The sequence below is a fragment of the Ictalurus furcatus genome, chromosome 9, assembly GCF_023375685.1.
Source record: "Ictalurus furcatus strain D&B chromosome 9, Billie_1.0, whole genome shotgun sequence".
NCBI classification, from domain to species: domain Eukaryota; kingdom Metazoa; phylum Chordata; class Actinopteri; order Siluriformes; family Ictaluridae; genus Ictalurus; species Ictalurus furcatus.
In genome coordinates this window covers 24,563,163-24,581,565 of record NC_071263.1, presented here as the reverse complement: position 1 = coordinate 24,581,565, position 18,403 = coordinate 24,563,163, and the positions used below count along the sequence as shown (strand labels likewise).

The window sequence follows — 18,403 nt, the reverse complement described above, 5'->3', positions numbered from 1 at the left end:
ACATAAACTCAAGCCTGGAGTCAAGATCGACACAAATAAGCTGCTTCTTGTAGAATAGTTGTAGAATAGAAATCGCGGAGCGAGCTGACTGAAGTTGGATAAACTAGCAAGGTAAAAGAGGAAAGTGCTTTTTCCTGCTACATTACAGCCTACAGTAAAGGCAAGAAGACACTAGAAAACACCATCCTCTAAAGTTCACAGGGAGTGACTATCCAGTTTAACTTCTTTGTTACTTGGATTATGCATCAAACCAAATAAATTTAAACACACAAATACACCGAGATGTATATACGTATCTACAGTACCAGAAAAATGTATCACATTTATTTATTTATTTATTTATTTATTTTGGAGCTTGAAAAACTGACAAAGATTGTTTTGATGTATGAATGTACAGTTTATGATTTTTTTCTAAGTTTTTTTTTTGGTCACTGCACGCCATAGAGGTCACGCACAGCTTCTGTAGATCTCAACTCACCTTTTCTGCCAGAGCTAGGTGGTCCTGGAGGTTTATCAGTTACTGAACCTTTAGAAACAGAGCAAAGGATTAGAAATAAAAAAAATTCACCGATGCAGGATTTCCCCTGGATTATGCATCCTAAATGTATAAACATCCAGTACAAATTTATGAAGGAGCATGCACATATTGCTGTACAGTCTTAGAAAAAAAAGGGCTCATCACAGGTTCATTAAAGGGACATAATTATGTAATTAGAGGTTCTTTTTAATCTAAAATTCTCTTTCTGATACTGAAAAACTCGGTTGTAGGGATCTACACAGGACCCCATAGAATTAAACCAAAGAACGATTCAGGGATCTACATTTCCTAAGAGTGTACAGTCTGGGGGGAAAAAAAACTGTGACTTGTCTAGAACCTGATACAGACACAGACACTGATCAGACAATTAAATACATTTACTGACATTGAATGAAAGATAGATTTGTGTAGGATTTATTGTCATGCATGACACTGAAATGGATTAACTGTAGATTACTCTGAAGTCAACCTAAAATATTCCAAACATAAACATATTTTAATAAAATGTAAAAAATGTTTTATTAGCCATTTTGCCAAAACGTAAAACAAAGACAGAAAACACAAAAACCACAATGGAAAATTAAGACAGAAATCTCAGGGGTGCATATTGACATTAAGATGCTGGACACACGTCATCAAAAAAATTAAAAAAAATAAATAATAATAATAATAATAATAATAATAATAATAATAATAATAGCACAGGCAGTTACAATATTTACAGTTATGGACAAGGTCAGTCAATGGACAGGAATCAAGGCGCATGCACATAAGTTGGCATGCATATATCCACCGAATTAGATCGACACCAATTGTAATGGGAGGGAGAAATGAATTTGAATAAGGCGATTTTAAGTAGAATTTACTACCTGTCATTCCACTCGTCCCAGCATGAGTTCCCATAAATTCATGGACGTTTCCTGAAAACGTGTTCGAGATATTTCACTTGTGTTATGATCCATCAGTATAAATATTTGCACCTATTTTGATTTTCTTACAGGTTTCCATCATCTGAATATGTCCAAGGAAGAATTTGCCATGTTGGCAGAAATAAACACATTGAATGGAATTACACTTTTATCGTTACTTAATATAGGATATGAGGGTGTCTTCACAAGAAACAATAATGAAATTATTGGATCTTATGCAGGACAGCAGGGCTACAGGTAGAGACCGTTAGCGCTAACTTCAGAAAAAAAAAAATACATACCAAGCCTGCCACCTTCAAAGATGTCTGAAAATAAATTTGACTGTAAAAACGTCCGAAACGTCTCTGCTATATTTTGTACTTGCGCTCGTAATGGGTGAGACGATCAACAATGTGAAATGGCCTGGAGAATTTATAGAAGCTCGAGTCAGCGTGAGCTATTGCTTAACTATGCAGTGTAAAAACACATGGAGGAAAAAAAGAAGAAAGAGACCAGACTAGAAACAGGTGCTCTGGTCATATTGCAATCTAATTCTGGCAACCGTCCAGGGAGTTATCTTTAGCTGGAAAATTATAGCTATTACAGTAAAGTATTCCCATTCACTTTCAGTTCCCCTCCAAACATCTTCCTTTGAAAGCAATTGCATGTGGGTTTTTTTTTTTATGGTAATGGTATGATCTGGCGGATAAATGCTGTGGAAAGAAGCAGTGAGACGTAGAGGAGAGAGAAAGTACAAGATACTGTGCTGCGATATTCATCAAGCGTTGACGCAGTGCACAAACAGAGGACGTGTAAAATAAACACAGTGGTAGCTGAAGTTAAACATCAGAGTAACTCCAATAAAAAGCAGAAACTGGATCAAACAACGGGTCTCAAGGTTATGATGAACAGACTCATTTACGCTGGAACAACCTCGCCAATAAAGCTTGCAGCAATAAATATCAGTGTTGAATTAAATCCGACTACAACTAAAGCAAGGCTGCTCGACTCATAATCATAATATGTGTATGTTCTGTCATATACAGTATATCCACACACATAGCCAATCTATGTCTTTTTTTAATCATAAATTATTTTATTACTGTTCCTTATTTTCATTTTTAGACTAGCCATCTTGGCGATTCCATGATTGTGATGTCATTTAGCACTTTTTTTGTGTGTGTTAACCCATTTCAGACAGCATTCCCATTTTGAGGATTTGAGCTCAGAATTAGGAAATACACAAAATGCTGGTGAACTAGCATCCATGCTAATGGCATAAGTATATAAAGGACCTCCTAATGATTTATTTAAAATTTCTTTTTTTAAATTAGTAGCTTTTAAATTAAACTACTTTATAATTTGGGTAACAGGGTTGTGCTTTCAACGTGACCTTGTGAGACAATATCACAATATCAACGAAAATAAAAGCCAACAAAAGAGCCGGTCGTTCTTCTTCCTATAATTTACATTTACATTTATTCATTTAGCAGACGCTTTTATCCCAAACTGACTTACAAATGAGGATCTTTTGTAATCTGCTAGAAATCTGGTTGATGCAGTTTCGTGATGAACATAGTACTTCAGATATTTTATGGGGTGAATGTGTTAACAGAAGGTAACGGAGTTGAGTGAATGTTGTTGGACGCTAAAATAAAGTGGACATTTTTCATAATCTTTCAAGCATGAAATGTTAAATGGATTCACATATTAATGCAAAGGATTTAAAAAATATATATGTTAATGATTATATTTCAAGTTAAAGTTTGCTGGGACAGGTACACAGTAAAATCCCCAGTGTTGATTTAACACCCACAGTGTTGAATTCTCACCCTACAGTGTTTATATAAGTCCACTGGACTCAAATAAACACTCTGGGTGTTAATTCAGCAGTAGGGATTTTACTGTGTAGTGTTGAATTAACGCCTAGATTGTTCATTTGTGTCCAATGGACTTATATAAACACTGAAGGGTGTAAATTCAACACTCTGGGTGTTAAATCAACACTGGGGATTTTGCTGTGTAAAATGCTGCTAAGTTTCTAAGTGCTGTAGATACCAATATTATGAATTTATGAATTGAGAATTGAGTCAGTGTAAATGAATATATATATATATATATATAAGATATATATATATATAAGATATATATATAAGATATATAAAAGGAAGAAATAGGATGTATTGTATTATCTAGGTGGCTATTTGTTTTATCATGGTAAGTAAATACTAATGCTAGCACTTTTTTGAAACAGATGCTAACTATTAGCTTTACTTACCAAACTAAATATCCACCAACAGTCAGAATTTTAAATTATAATTGAAATGTTTTCCAGTCAACCTAGTGTTACATCATGCTAGTAAAGTACTGAGATTGATACTTTCTAGTTTACTAAAGTTTTGCAATGTTAACTTAAAGGAAGACTGGTGAGGTAAAGACTGTTAGCTGTTATAATGTAAGTGATAACAGGAACTAACTTGTTTCATAATTACATAATTACATAATTATAATGGGATAAAAAAGTATGGTATGTCATTCTTTAATACCTAGAAAAGTGTAACCATTGGCAAATTGCTGCAGTGTAAGAGGAATAAAACACTTTGTGTTATTTGAAAATAATCAACTTCAGGGTAATAACAGTAACGGCACTTTATGTTGGGCTACATCACATCACCCTGCTGTTGACTATTTTCCTATAACAGCAAATCCCATCATGATATATTGTTTCCTTAATTAAGTTATGTATTTGTTCCAATAGAATGCATATATAAATGTTATGCATTATGAAACTGGCGTGATGTAAATGGTAGGCACTTATATAGCGCTTTTTTCCAAAGCGCTTGACACTGTGTCTCATTCACCCATTCACACACACACCAATGGTAGCAGAGCTGCCATGCCATGCTGCCTTGCCATCGGGAGCAACTTGGGGTTCAGTGTCTTGCCCAAGGACACTTCAGCATGTGGAGTCATGTGGGCCGGGAATCAAACCGCCAACCCTACGATTAGTGGACAACCTGCTCTACCACCTAAGCCACCGCCACCCAGACCCTTAATCTGCATGTATTAAGTTAGATGTAAAAAATTGATGATATGGATGTTTTTGTTTCATGCCAACTTTTAGAAAATCTGTAAAACTATAAAAAAACTATAATTGTGGCCCATTTTTAAGATCTTAAGATCGTGTAGAGCCCAATAGATCAACGAGCTGGCTTAGCACACACACACACACACACACACACACACACACTGGAGTACCTGAGCACACTGGAGTCTTGTTTTGCACTGAGGTGCCACTGATGGGTTTGCCCTCAGTGGTTACACACCAGCAGTAACCTGTAAGTGTGTGGCACTGGACCTAAGAACACACAAACACAAAAAAAAGTTTCAACATTTCCTACAAAAAAACTACACAAGTATTACTGAAGATGTTCACCAGGCAGACAGACTGAGCTTTAGCAGCTTTAGCAATAAATCCTCGTCATGGACAGATAGTCTGGATTTGGCAAGCCCTCTGTGACAGTTTAATACATGACTGGAACAGTGAGTGGAGCAGGTCTCTGAAGTGATTTAATGTACACTTTTCCAAACAGCTTCCCAATATTCTGCTACTGATGAGAAATGCAGGGAGGCCGTGTGTCCCCTGGAGTCAGATAAAGGTGCCGTGCGAGTCCCAGACGACCCGTTTGTTCGTGTTCAGGAGTGTCAGATGTAATGTATAGGACTTGGTGATCCAGAGTGCTGACACACCTGGGCGAATGTCCCGTCTTCGTTGCACTCTGGGATGAAGATGGACTCCTGTGCCATCTTGGCTTGCTCCAGCGCCAGGCTCCTCTCCACAAGGCATTTTGACAGGCCTGAGTGTGAAACACATACACAGCTGAATTAGGATTAAGTATGACATCTGTATCACTGGAACACAATTTATACGACTTTATATGTAATTACAAAATCATGTAATATGGTAATATGGAAAAACAATCATATGAGACAATCCTAAAAAATCCTGTTGGTACAATGTACAGTTGTGCTCATGAGTTTACACACCCCTTGCAGAATCTGCAAAATGTTAATAATTTAAAAAAATAATAAGAGATCGTTAAAATTGTATTTTTGTACTTTGTAATTGTACTTTTTATTAAGTCCTGCCCTGAATACGATATTTCAAATAACAGATGATTACATATAGTTCACAAGACACAATAATAACTGAATTTACACAAATGAACCAGTTCAAACGTTTACATACGCTTGATTCTTAATACTGTGTGTCGTTACCTGGATGATCAACAACTGTTTTTATGTTTTGTGAAGGTTGTTCATGAGTCTCTTGTTTGTCCTGAGGAGTTAAACTGCCCGCTGTTCTTCAGAAAAATCCTCCAGGTCCAGCATCTTCTGCATATTTGACCACTTTCCAACAGCGGTTATATGATGTTGAGATCCATCTTTTCACAATGAGGACAACTGATGGACTCGTACTACAAAAGGTGCAAACATTCATTGATGCTCAAGAAGGCAACACGATACATTAAGTGCCAGGGGGGTGTAAACTTTTGAACAGGATGATTGGTGTAATTTGTTATTGCTTTGTTTAAATATCTTTCTTTTTCATTCAGTACTTCCCTTCAGAAGCTACATATGATATTTAGATGTTTCCCATAAGACGAAATAAGACACTGCCAGGTGTATGGTTTTCCCATAGAATTGCAATGCTTTTGTCCTACTGACAGATTTTGTTTGTTTTTTTTTTGCATTCTCAAAAATAATGTTTATGCATGAGAAAAATGTACAATAATACAAGATGATTTAAAGAACTACATTTTTCATATGGAATCTTTTGCACAGATATGGCAACCCTGGTCATAGCACTACTAAAAGCTAAAAACATGCTCTTATAATCAGACACTTCAGACTCTTATCATACTGTGATTTTTTTTCCCCATGCCTATATTAATAGTTTACAGCTTGGCAGTGAATTCAGACCCTGGCAAAGGTTCAAAACACTGTAGGAAAATGTAACAGGCAACACCTGCTTAAAGCAGATTTAACAAATTTGTTAAATTTGTTAGAAGCCTACATGAAATTAGGTTGGACTGACCTTAGTTTTTGCAGGCTTTGGAAACTTCTGTTCATATTACTCACATTAGTAATGGAGTTGCCTAAAGCATGTGGATTATACAATATTTTATAGTGCCATATTGGAGAAACGGTTTACACAATAAAAATAATTGATGAAAAAAATATGTGAATCTCCAGTGTAATGAAAGTAGAGTAATTGGACTAAGGCGCCAGTCGATTCTAATTGGCTAAGTTGATTCAGGTGTGTGTTTGGCCTGGTCTGACTCAGCAATAGGAGCTGATCAATAAAGACTTCACACAACTGGTAAGGTTTACAACAGAATTCCCAAAGATGTGGGCCTCCATCACAGCCCAATTTGAACCCTTATCCATCCAAGAACCCTAGAGGTGCACTTTTTCTTAATAGTATAGTGTTGCAAAACACTGCACAAAGATAACGTGACAAAGAAATGTGTTGCAACCATAACATCTGCATAAGTCCATACGAATGTCACTGAATATGTGTGTTGTGCATGACAGGGTACTGCCAAAGAAACCATTGTTTTCTCAATAAATCTTTGTTCCCCTTCTCAGGTTTGCTAAACACCGCGTGAGTGTTGCACTAATCAAACAACCGTGCGTGGACAGATGACACAAAAGTTGAACTTTTGGGGTAAATACAAACCGTGTTCTGTTTGGAGAAAGCAAAACTTTGAACACCAACACCGAAAACCTCATCCCAGCCACTTTTCTACCACAAGGCCTGGATGACTTACAGACGCTGACAGAAAAATGAACTTTAGAGCAGAATGTCTGTCAAGGATCTGAAACTCAAATAACACTGGCGAATACAACATAACAATGAAACCTGAAACATAGAAATAAATAGAAATAAACAACCAAGAGCCCAAACAGAAGAAATTCCATATTTAAGAATGACCCATTTCCAATCTCAGTCCCACTGACATAATGAAGCTGGTCGCTTAAACAGGACATCTCTAGTCTTTTAGATTATAAATTCTTACGGATTCTACACGTACTTTGATTGCTGCAAAATTGCTACAATGCGTTGTATTGCTGCAACGCACTATTCTCGGGCCTCCCAGCCACCTCCATCAAACCACTTCAGATGATTCAGAATGCAGCAGCACGCCTCGTCTTCAACCAGCCCAAAAGAACCCATGTCACACCCATCTTCATCTCCCTCCACTGGCTTCCTGTAGCCGCCCACATCAAATTCAAGGCCTCGATGCTCACGTACAAGACCTCGTCTGGAACAGCACCCCCTACCTCAACACTCTCCTGAAGGCTTACATTCCCTCATGGAACCTACGATCAGTTAACAACCAATGTTAGTAGTGCCTACTCAGCGTGGCTCAAGGTCCCTTTCCAGAACCGTCAAACTAACTGTCCCTCAGTGGTGGAATGAACTTCCAACCTCAATCCGGACCGAAGAATCTGTGAAAAAACAGCTAAAGACCCACCTTTTCCGTGAGCACTTAACTCACCCTTAAAATGCCAACCCCACATTATCTTTAAAAAAAAAAAATTTACACCTCTACTCTGCGCAATTTGCTTCTCTAGAACTCAATTATAAATCTTGTATGGTAGCGCTACTCATATTGTTCTCCGCTTGATATATCGCTTTGCTTGTATTTCCTCATTTGTAAGTGGCTTTGGATAAAAGCGTCCGCTAAATGAATAAATGTAAATGTAAACAGTGCAGGGTATATATTCATGGGAAATCAGATCAAAGTCTAAATAAGGACTGAATCAAGATGGGGTGTGCTTTTATAGGAAAATAATCAATGAGCAGATGATGGGATAGTGCCTGTCATGAATCCCCAAAGTAAATTTTTTATTTGTGCATATTTTAAACCCTTTCTCAAATTACCCCCCCCACACCCATTTTGACAAGGGGGTGCATAAACGACCTACCCAAAATCAAAAGGTTGCTGCGCATGAGTCCATCTGACTACGCACATAACCAAGGTATCTTTATAAAGCTGACACTTGAGAGTTTACTGTTTTAAAATTCCTCAGAATTCCTCAGACTGTTATTAATAGCATCAAGCTACACATTACAATTTATGAGATTACTATGTTAATGTTATGAATGTAGTAGCTATTTTATGTTACTATGTTTGCCCAAAACTTCCTTTAAAACACAAACGAGTGTTTGTAATAACTTCCGATTGCGATCGAATGTGGATTTTAATCATATAATGAGGCCGAAATGTATTATTTGTAGCTTTCTATATTAGGTCAGTGCCTCCAGGATTTCACGATTTTGCGATCACTGAAATGAATGCAAAATCCAGGAAACTCCGCAATATTTGGAGGAGCTCGCGATTATTCAAAATTTCCGCAGATTTTCCACAGATTTTGGCCGACACATCATATGATGTCATCATTCTGCCAAATCCCTCTTCGATTCACATACATAGAGCATGAGTACATTTACCAACAAACATCACTGAGAAAGACAAACAATTTCATGCAATTGCAATTTCAAGTAGTTTTCAGCAAAAAAAAACAAAAAACAAAAACTTTGACAAAAAAAAGCTGCAGCAAAATCAAGCATTTCCCCGCAACAATCACAAAAAACAACAATTAAGAGTTTAAGCATGTCCCAAAGAGTTTTATTCCTCTTATACCACACCAATTTGATAATGATACATTTTTCTTTATTAATTAAAGAATGACAAATCATAAATTTATCTGCTTTTATTTACATTTAATGTTGTGCAACGTCCCTGAAACAAATTAGTTCCTGTTATCATTTTATAATAGCAATATACAATGCCATCTTACCAGTCCCTCTTTCTCTTTCTTGAAGTTAATAAAACTTTCCTGTGGTGGAAAGCTTCAGGCTTCAGCTTTCCCTCTGGCATTACAAAGCACTGACATTGGAGACTCCTTCCATAAATTTTAAACAAAGTCTACCTAAACTTCACCATATCAGTGAGTATATCAACAAATATGTTTATTATACAGTACTGTATGTTTTACTTTGTTAAAAAAAAGCAAGTTTTATTAATTATTGTTAATAATTATTAGCTTTATGTTATGTGCCACATCTGTCAAGATACAAGTCCATGTGAATTAGTTGTTAATATTGAGATCATAATGTAAATCACAATCATAAAGCACATTAATATATACCTGTGATTTGCCTTGCAGCTGGAACTACTGTCAGAGCTGCTGTTAGCAAAAACTAATCAACACCTTCTCACAAACCAGATTGAAGAATTCAACAGTGCGGTGGTATAAATATGTTATATGTGGTATAAAAATTAATATGATATGATTTGGGAATAGTATCATATAAATCAAAATAATCTATATAACATAGTTATTATTTGATATGATTAAGTCTTTGAGAGATGGGGCTTCTGAGCCAAACTTGATATGTTTGATAGTAACTTAGCTATAACAAGGAATAGCAGTGAACGGCTTCCTCTGAATATCATGAATAGATTTTTTTATACGGTAAACCAACATACCAAAAGAAATTCAATAGTTGCAATAGACCATGCTCTCCAGCATCAACATAACGTCTTGCCTGTATGTCAGTGTAAGTATAGAAAATGTTGGATTCTACTGTTCTGTATACTAATTTATTCTTCCGGTTTCACACCATTACACACTCTTAGAAATAAAGTGTGCTGAGTGCCAGCCATATTCCTAAATTCATTGTGTGTGAACACGGTCTGTGAACACTTTCATGCACAACAATGAGCATGGAATGAAAACACTTAACACGCTGGAGACTAATCTCATTCATACAGCTGGACACCTGTCTTGTAAAGTCTAAAAATCTGATACAGCTTTATTTCCAGTGACCTAATCTTCATACCTATCACCATCTGTTTAAACAAACCGTACCCAAACAACTCCACTAAAAAGCACAATGCTTTTGTAAGATGGGGTATGTGGAATGTTTCACTGACAGATACAGTTGTGTAAAAATCCTTGTAAGTAAGATTTCTGATGATTAAGAGCCAGGTGTGTCTTACCTTTGATTTCTAGCTCTTTACCTTCTGAAGTCAGCGTGGGAACAGTAAGCATGGGGGACTGATCAATCCGCCCATACAGCTTACCTGAAATATAGGAGTCCATAGTTTTTCAATTATAATCAATTACCTCTTAGACATAGGGCTATTCTTGCTAATTTTTAATAACAGTCAATAAAAGGGTCCCTAAATAGATATGTGGTATTTTTTTCTTCTCTGCACTGATAGGTTGATGATGCACACAAAACTGAATGACCAGATTTATGATGGGGTAGGGACTGAATAAAAGGATTGCCCAAAAAGCTCTTGTCTGAAAGCTGACTACAGTACTACTAACATCTACTTTGAAAGTCAAACAACAAACAAATGAATATATGAAAACCTTTACAGAGTGCTGGTTTTTAATGTGGGGAAAAAAAGTTTTTTACTGCTAAACAGTGAAGATGTTGAGTGGATTTTTCCCCCTCGTTAAACCATGGATCTATGTGTCAATCTGCGAATTAAAGAACGTCTCTATGCCAAATAATTCCCAATAAGGAAAATGTAAGACATGATCCTTCATGGTGCAAGCACCATCACAGACTTTAAATTTCTATCATAGTATGACCTGAAACTGTACTTCTACTACACTACTCCAACTACTACTAACTCTACTACTACTAGTACTACTACAACTACTACTAACTCTACTTCTACTACCCTACTACAACTACTACTAACTCTACTACTACCCTACTCCAACTACTACTACTACCACTACTAACACTACTACTACTACTACTACTACTACTACCCTACTACAACTACTACAAACTCTATTACTACTACTACTACTATTACTATTACCCTACTACAACTACTACTAACTCTACTACTACTACTACTACTACCCTACTACAACTACTACTAACTCTACTACTACCCTACTACAACTACTACTAACTCTACTACTACTACTACCACTACTACTAACAATACTACTACTACTACTACCCTACTACAACTACTACAAACTCTATTACTACTACTACTACTACTTCTACTACTAACAATACTACTACTACTACTACTACTACCCTACTACAACTACTACAAACTCTATTACTACTACTACTACTACTACTACTACTACTACTTCTACTACTACCTACTACAACAACTACTAACAATACTACTACTACTACTACTACTACACTACTACTACTAACTGTATGACTACTACTATACAACTACAACTACTAACTCTACTACTACACTATTACTACTTCTACTACTACCCTACTACAACTAATACTAACAATACTACTACTACCACTAATACTACTACACACTACTACTACTACTACTACTAACTCTACTTCTACTACTACTATTACTACACAACAACAACAACAACAACTACTACTAACTCTACTACTACAACTACTACTAACTCTACTACTACACTATTACTACTTCTACTACTACCCTACTACAACTAATACTAACAATACTACTACTACCACTAATACTACTACACACTTCTACAACTACTACAACTAGTACTAACACTACTACTACATCTACTACTACAACTACCCTACTACAACTACTACTAACTCTACTTCTACTACTACTACTACTACTACTACACTACTACTACACTACTACAACTACTACTAACTCTACTACTACTACTACTACACTACTTCAACTACCCTACTATAACTACTATGACTACTACAACTACACTACTACAACTACTACTAACTCTATTTCTGCTACTACTACTACACTACTACTACACTACCACTACTACTACTACACTACTACAACTACTACTACTACACTACTACAACTACCCTACTAATTCTACTTCTACTACTACTACTGCACTACTACAACTACCCTACTACAACTACTACTAACTCTACTTCTACTACTACTACTACTACTACACTACTACAACTACATCTACTACTACACTACTACAACTACTACTAACTCTACTACTACTACTACTACTACTACTACTACTACACTACTTCAACTACCCTACTATAACTACTATGACTACTGCTACAACTACACTACTACAACTACTACTAACTCTATTTCTGCTACTACTACTACACTACTACTACTACTACTACTACTACTACTACACTACTACAACTACTACTACTACACTACTACAACTACCCTACTAATTCTACTTCTACTACTACTACTGCACTACTACAACTGCTACTAACTGTACTACAACTACTACTACTAATAATAATAATGTTACCTCAAACCTAAACACATACATGAAAAAAGTAAATGAGTTGAGTGAAGAAGTAAGTTAAATCTGAGCTGTGTGGTTACTGACCTTTGCACCGGCCCCTGTAGGCTAGAGTCAGTGTGCGATCCTTGCATTTTGCCCTCTGCAGTTCACAGTTTGTATCGTAACTGCGTCCATCTGAGCCACACACTGGTTTGACATGAGTCTTTGAGCAGGCAACCGTGCAATGGTTGTCTCTATCCCCGATCAACCACTACACACACACACACAGACACATACACACACACACACACACACCATGATAATTGAGATAGTTAGATCTCCAAATATATATTACATAGACATATTAAGCAATATTAATGACTTATTCAGGTATGTAAGAAAGTATGTAGAGAAGAAAGTATGTACACTCTACAAATAAGTAAGGAATAAAACAGGATAGAGTTAGCTGTTATAGGAAAATAATCAAAGCCAGGGTGGCATGATCTAGCCCACGAGCTAGAGTGTTTTGTTCACAGCAATTTGCCAATGATTACAATTTGAATTTTTTATTATTTTTTTAAAGAATGACATGTCATACTTTTAACCATTTATAGTTATATTTAAAGTTGTGGAATGTCTGAGAGACAAGTATGTTATAGCTGTAAAAAAAAAAAAAAAAAAAAAAACACAAAATGAATAGTGCATTAGAACGAATGTATTAATATAAACCTGTGATTTGCCTTGCAACCGGAACTACTTTCCGAGCCGTCAGAGAAAATTCTTCAACACCTTCTGTCCAGCCAGTTTTGAGAATTCAACAGTGCTGTGGTTTAAATATAGTCTATGTAAAGATATGCATAATGACTAATTAAGCATAAGGTAGCTGAGCTTTGAAAGACAATGAGTTTCATAGATTTAAGAGAGTTTCACTATTAGGAAAAAAATTAAGCAGTCTGATCCCATCTTTGCTACTACCATTTAGATGAATCATGTGTCTGGAAAAGCTGAATCCAAATTGCTCAAAGTGCCATTACTAGTGTTGTACTAAAAGTTATCCAAACAAAACAGAAGAATTAATAGGCAGTCAGATGGATCTATTCATGCCATGTAGATAAATACAGATGTAGCGTCATGTGTTTCACAGATTCACACAGTCTTAACATTCATGAAATTTCCCCCAGATGAGCGTAACCCAGTGGAATAGAGGCTGTAAATCATTCAGCAGACAACAATAATGGCACTTCCCTTTGCTCTAAATTAGACACAGTTAGGCCTGTTGTTCTGACAGTAAAGTCCACACATTATTCTTCTCCCCACAGTTCCCTCAAACATTCAAACAGTTCATACTTCAGCATCCAAGACTTCAACATAAAAAGTCAGTCAAACAAATACTTAATGTCATATGAGGAGTGAGAGATTGCTCTGGAAACACACGAGGAGTTGTGCTTAACACCAGATTCGTTTGTGTTGCATTGCTGTCCAGTGGCTAGTCGATGACCAGGAGTTTGAGAGTTAGGTTATGCTAAGACACACCGCTAGATTAAAAACAGCTGACCGTTCCTCACCAGAAGTGCACTTACTAATCCTCCAAATGGAAAAGCAAATTGGTTAAGCCGTCAGCAGGTATAGGTTTACATTTGTCCCTCTTGTAACTACATTCCTCTTCTATTAGTTTCACTGTAGTTACTGAATCATAAATCACTGAATAATAAATGTAGAGATTTGAGCTCTTAAGCTGGCTTTTACACTGTATGATCCCCAGCCCTATTTTGCTGTCGCAGATAAAATCACACATTGTAAAAGAATTCTTTGGTCATGACTTGAGATCGTGACCACTGCTGTGGTGCTTGTTTAAAAGGCACCAAGAGGAGGACTGCATAGGAAGGTGCAAACTCATGGGACAGCTACAAATACAGTAATAGCAAGCATCACAGTGGTTTAGTGGTTAGCACCTCTGGGGTTGGGGGTTCAATTCACGCCTCTGCCCTGTGTGCGTGGAGTTTGCATGTTCTCCCCGTGCTTTTGGGACTTCCATTTTTCCTGTTTCCTCCCCCAGTCCAAAGACATGCTTCGTAGGCTGACTGGCATTTCCAAATTGTCCTTAGTGTGAGTGTGTGTGTGACTGTGCTTTGAGATGGTTTGGCACCCCATCCAGGGTGTCCCCTGCCTTGTGTCAAAATGCTACATTTTATAATGTTAAACGTGTATGATATGCGCTGTAGTGAAATGCGTAATATCCAATCTAAGAGTGGTAAAGCTCTAAGTTCATTATGTAATATTTTTATCCCATGATAATGATGTATTCGGTAGTGGTGCCATTTAAACTCTCAAACTGTGTACCTGCCAGTTCCAATAAGACTGAAAAATAGCGGTTGTAAACTTCATGTAAATTCATTTTTATGAAGCTTGTGTTAACTTGATTGTTCTGGGTCAGGCTTAATAAATCAAGTTTAAGACAAATCTTTCATCCTTATATGGCTTATTTTCAAATAAAATAAAAGTGCCATGTTAAGTGCAAGCTCAATGCAGTAATGGATATTAAAGTAATCTCTTGGTGGAATGGGAGCATTTTGTTAAAAGCAGACAAAATAAAACAGAATTACTGCTCTGGCGACAGCAGACGAAGGAGAAATAATTTATTTATCATTTTACTGGCTTTAGTCAAAAACAGATAAATAAAAAACAGAACGCTATGGTAACATGATAGCTTTGTCTTACGCAAGCCAAATGACTTTATTCAAAGTGTGCCCAGTCTAAAAGATATAATTCAGCCCCTTAATGCAAGCTTTTTTTTTTTTAAAAAAAAAAAAGATTACTTCAGAAGACATTCAATTTACACAATTTTCCACTTGCACAAAGTCAAAACATACTTAGTGTATGAAGTTATTCAAAGAAGGGATTTTAGGTAAAGCAGATTTTCATGCAACAATAACGCAAATGGACACAGAACATGCCTATATTCTAAGTTGATTATTTTTTTTAATTACTCCAACCAATATTTGAATACATGCAATATATTTTGCTATTGTAACATGTGGTTAGTGAAGGCAGGATACAAGTGCATGAACTTAGTGTTTGCTTTATTAAGGCAAATCCAAAAACTGATGTCAAAGTCCATAGTAGGGGTCAAAACACAGACGGGCAACATCACACAAGGGTAATCCATGATCACAACTCAATAAACACAAGAGTTAGAATTGTCCAGGAAAAACCTCAGAACTCAACAATACAGAAATGCACAGAGACAAAAAAACAAACAAAACAGCAGGGTATAAATACAAAAACTAATCAAGAACTAAACACAGAACAGGTGAACACCATGGGGCAACAAACCAACAACAGCACAGAAACAAAGGATCATGGCAATGTAAACAAAATCACATGGCATGAAAGGGGCACTCACAATGCCAGAAACTTGAAGGAATCTGTGACAGTCATTAATATGATATTGAATAATAGCAATCCTAAAGGTCATGAAAATTCATGTAGCAAGAACCAATGAAAACTTTAAATAAAATGATAATAACCTGTGTGATTAGCATTGTAGAGCCACAAAGTCTGATGCATTCATTTCTCTAGAGCCTTGCTGCTGATCATTCTTATTAAAATGCAACGGCCTGAATTAAAAGATATAGGAAACTTTATAAGAAATGATTAAATGTACATGATGTCAAGCAAATCACAGCCGTAGTCAAAGTCCCATAATCTGTAAAATTGTAAATTACATTGACTAGGACTCAAGTCGAAAAGAGATGATTGTTGACCACTACTCATCAATGGCAAAGAAGCTGAAACTACGCAGTCCTTCAAATTCCTGGGCCTACACATCTCCAACAGCCTGAGGTGTTCACTGAACACCTCCTCCTTAGTAACGAAGGCAGAACAGCACATGTATATTCTAAGGAGGCTGAAGAGAGCTGGCATGCCCCCCTCCAGCCTCACTGGTTTCTACAGATGTGTCATTGAGAGTGTACTCACCAGCTGGATTACCGTCTGGTATGAAAACTGCTCATTGTCTGACAGGAAAGCCCTGCAGCGGGTAGTGAAGACGGCACAGCGCATCACTGGAACCAACCTTCCTGGCATTAAGGACATTTACACCACAAGGAGTGTGAGAAGGCTAAGAAGTATTCAGGCTAGAATGTCCAGACTAAGGAGACCAACTCTTGATGCCACACTTATGTTTATATATATATATATATATATATATATATATATATATATATATATATATATATATATATATATATATATATATATTTCCTATTTATGTGACTTGTTAAATTTTGTGTGACTCTGTATACCTTATGGTATTATTTTCTGTATTTAATGTCTATGTTTACTGTTGGCTTTAGTACTCAGCAATATGTGTCTCCTGAAGGAACCGTGTTTCGTTTTTATCCATTACCATGCAATACGCTAAAAATAACAAAAAAGCTGACTTTGACTTTGAAGTCTATTATCACTGAAATATAAATGTGTTTCTATGGTATATTTTTTTGTATACACTATATGGCCAAAAGTGGTATATGTGGTATAAGTGGTATATGACCTCTCCGGGAACCGTCACCTTATCGTGGTGGAGAAGTTTGTGTGTCCCTATGAACCTGAGGGCTGTGCTGTCTGGAGCCTTGTGCTCCTGGTAGGGCCTCCCAAGGCAAAGTGGTCGCAGGGGAGGGGCCAGGCTGAGAATGGTTCAAAGAAGCCCTCCTGAAGAAAACAAAGAGAGGAGGAGTTACCCTGCCCGGAGGAAGCCCGGGGCCCCTGTCTGGGGCCAGGCCCAGAGGGAGGGCCCGAATGCGAGCGCCTGGTGGCTGGGTTTGCCACGGAGCCCAGCCGGGCAAAGCCCGAAAAAGCAATGTGGCACCCCCCTCTCCATCCTATGGGCCCACCACTCGTGGGGTGAACTGTGGGGGTCGGGTGAGCTGCTACACGGGTGGCAGTGAAGGTCAGGGGCCTCGACGGACCAGACTCGGGAGGCAGAGGCTGGCTCCGGGGACGTGGAATGTCGTGGAATGACTGGCACTACCAGTTAGATCTGGTGGGGCTTACCTCTACGCACAGTCTCCGTTCTGGAACCGAACTCCTGGATAGGGGATGGACTCTATTCTACTCTGGGGTTGACCAGGGTGTGAGGCGCCGGGCGGGTGTGGGGATACTCACAAGTCCCCAGTTGAGCGCCGTTACGTTGGGGTTTACCCCGGTGGACGAGAGGGTTGCCTCCTTACGCGTACGGGTTGTGGGGGGGGGGGGGGGGACGGGACGGACTCTGACTGTTGTCTGTGCATATGCACCGAACACCAGTTCAGAGTATTCGGCCTTCTTGGAGACCCTGAACAGAGTCCTTTATGGGGCACCAGTAGGGGACTCCATAGTTCTGCTGGGAGACTTCAACGCGCACATGGGCAATGATGGAGATACCTGGAGAGGCGTGATTGGGAGGAACGGCATCCCCGATCTAAATCCGAGCGGGTGTTTGTTGTTGGACTTCTGTGCTAGGTGGATTACTAGGTGGAGTGATTATATCTCCACACCGGCCTGGGAACGCCTCAGGATCCCCCAGTCAGAGCTGGTTAATGTGGCTCGGGAAAGTGAAGTTTGGGGTTCCCTGCTGGAGCTGCTGCCCCGCGACCCA

At 37.8% G+C, this 18,403-nt stretch overlaps 1 protein-coding gene across 7 annotated transcripts in view; it reads right to left on the bottom strand.

The window, feature by feature from the left end:
* The window catches only part of smoc1 (SPARC related modular calcium binding 1), a 66,325-nt gene that overhangs the window by 33,488 nt on the left and 14,434 nt on the right, over positions 1-18,403 (bottom strand). For 5 of the 7 annotated variants that reach the window (XM_053632308.1, XM_053632305.1, XM_053632307.1 and 2 more), the window contains exons 2-7: positions 12,874-13,039; positions 10,524-10,607; positions 5,197-5,303; positions 4,705-4,804; positions 1,408-1,458; positions 479-526 (exon numbers count right to left, since the gene is read on the bottom strand). In XM_053632308.1, the coding sequence (XP_053488283.1) occupies positions 479-526; positions 1,408-1,458; positions 4,705-4,804; positions 5,197-5,303; positions 10,524-10,607; positions 12,874-13,039 (556 nt within the window). The remainder of the gene's footprint in view (positions 1-478; positions 527-1,407; positions 1,459-4,704; positions 4,805-5,196; positions 5,304-10,523; positions 10,608-12,873; positions 13,040-18,403) is intronic. The other 2 variants (XM_053632310.1, XM_053632311.1) reach the window with 1 other exon arrangement.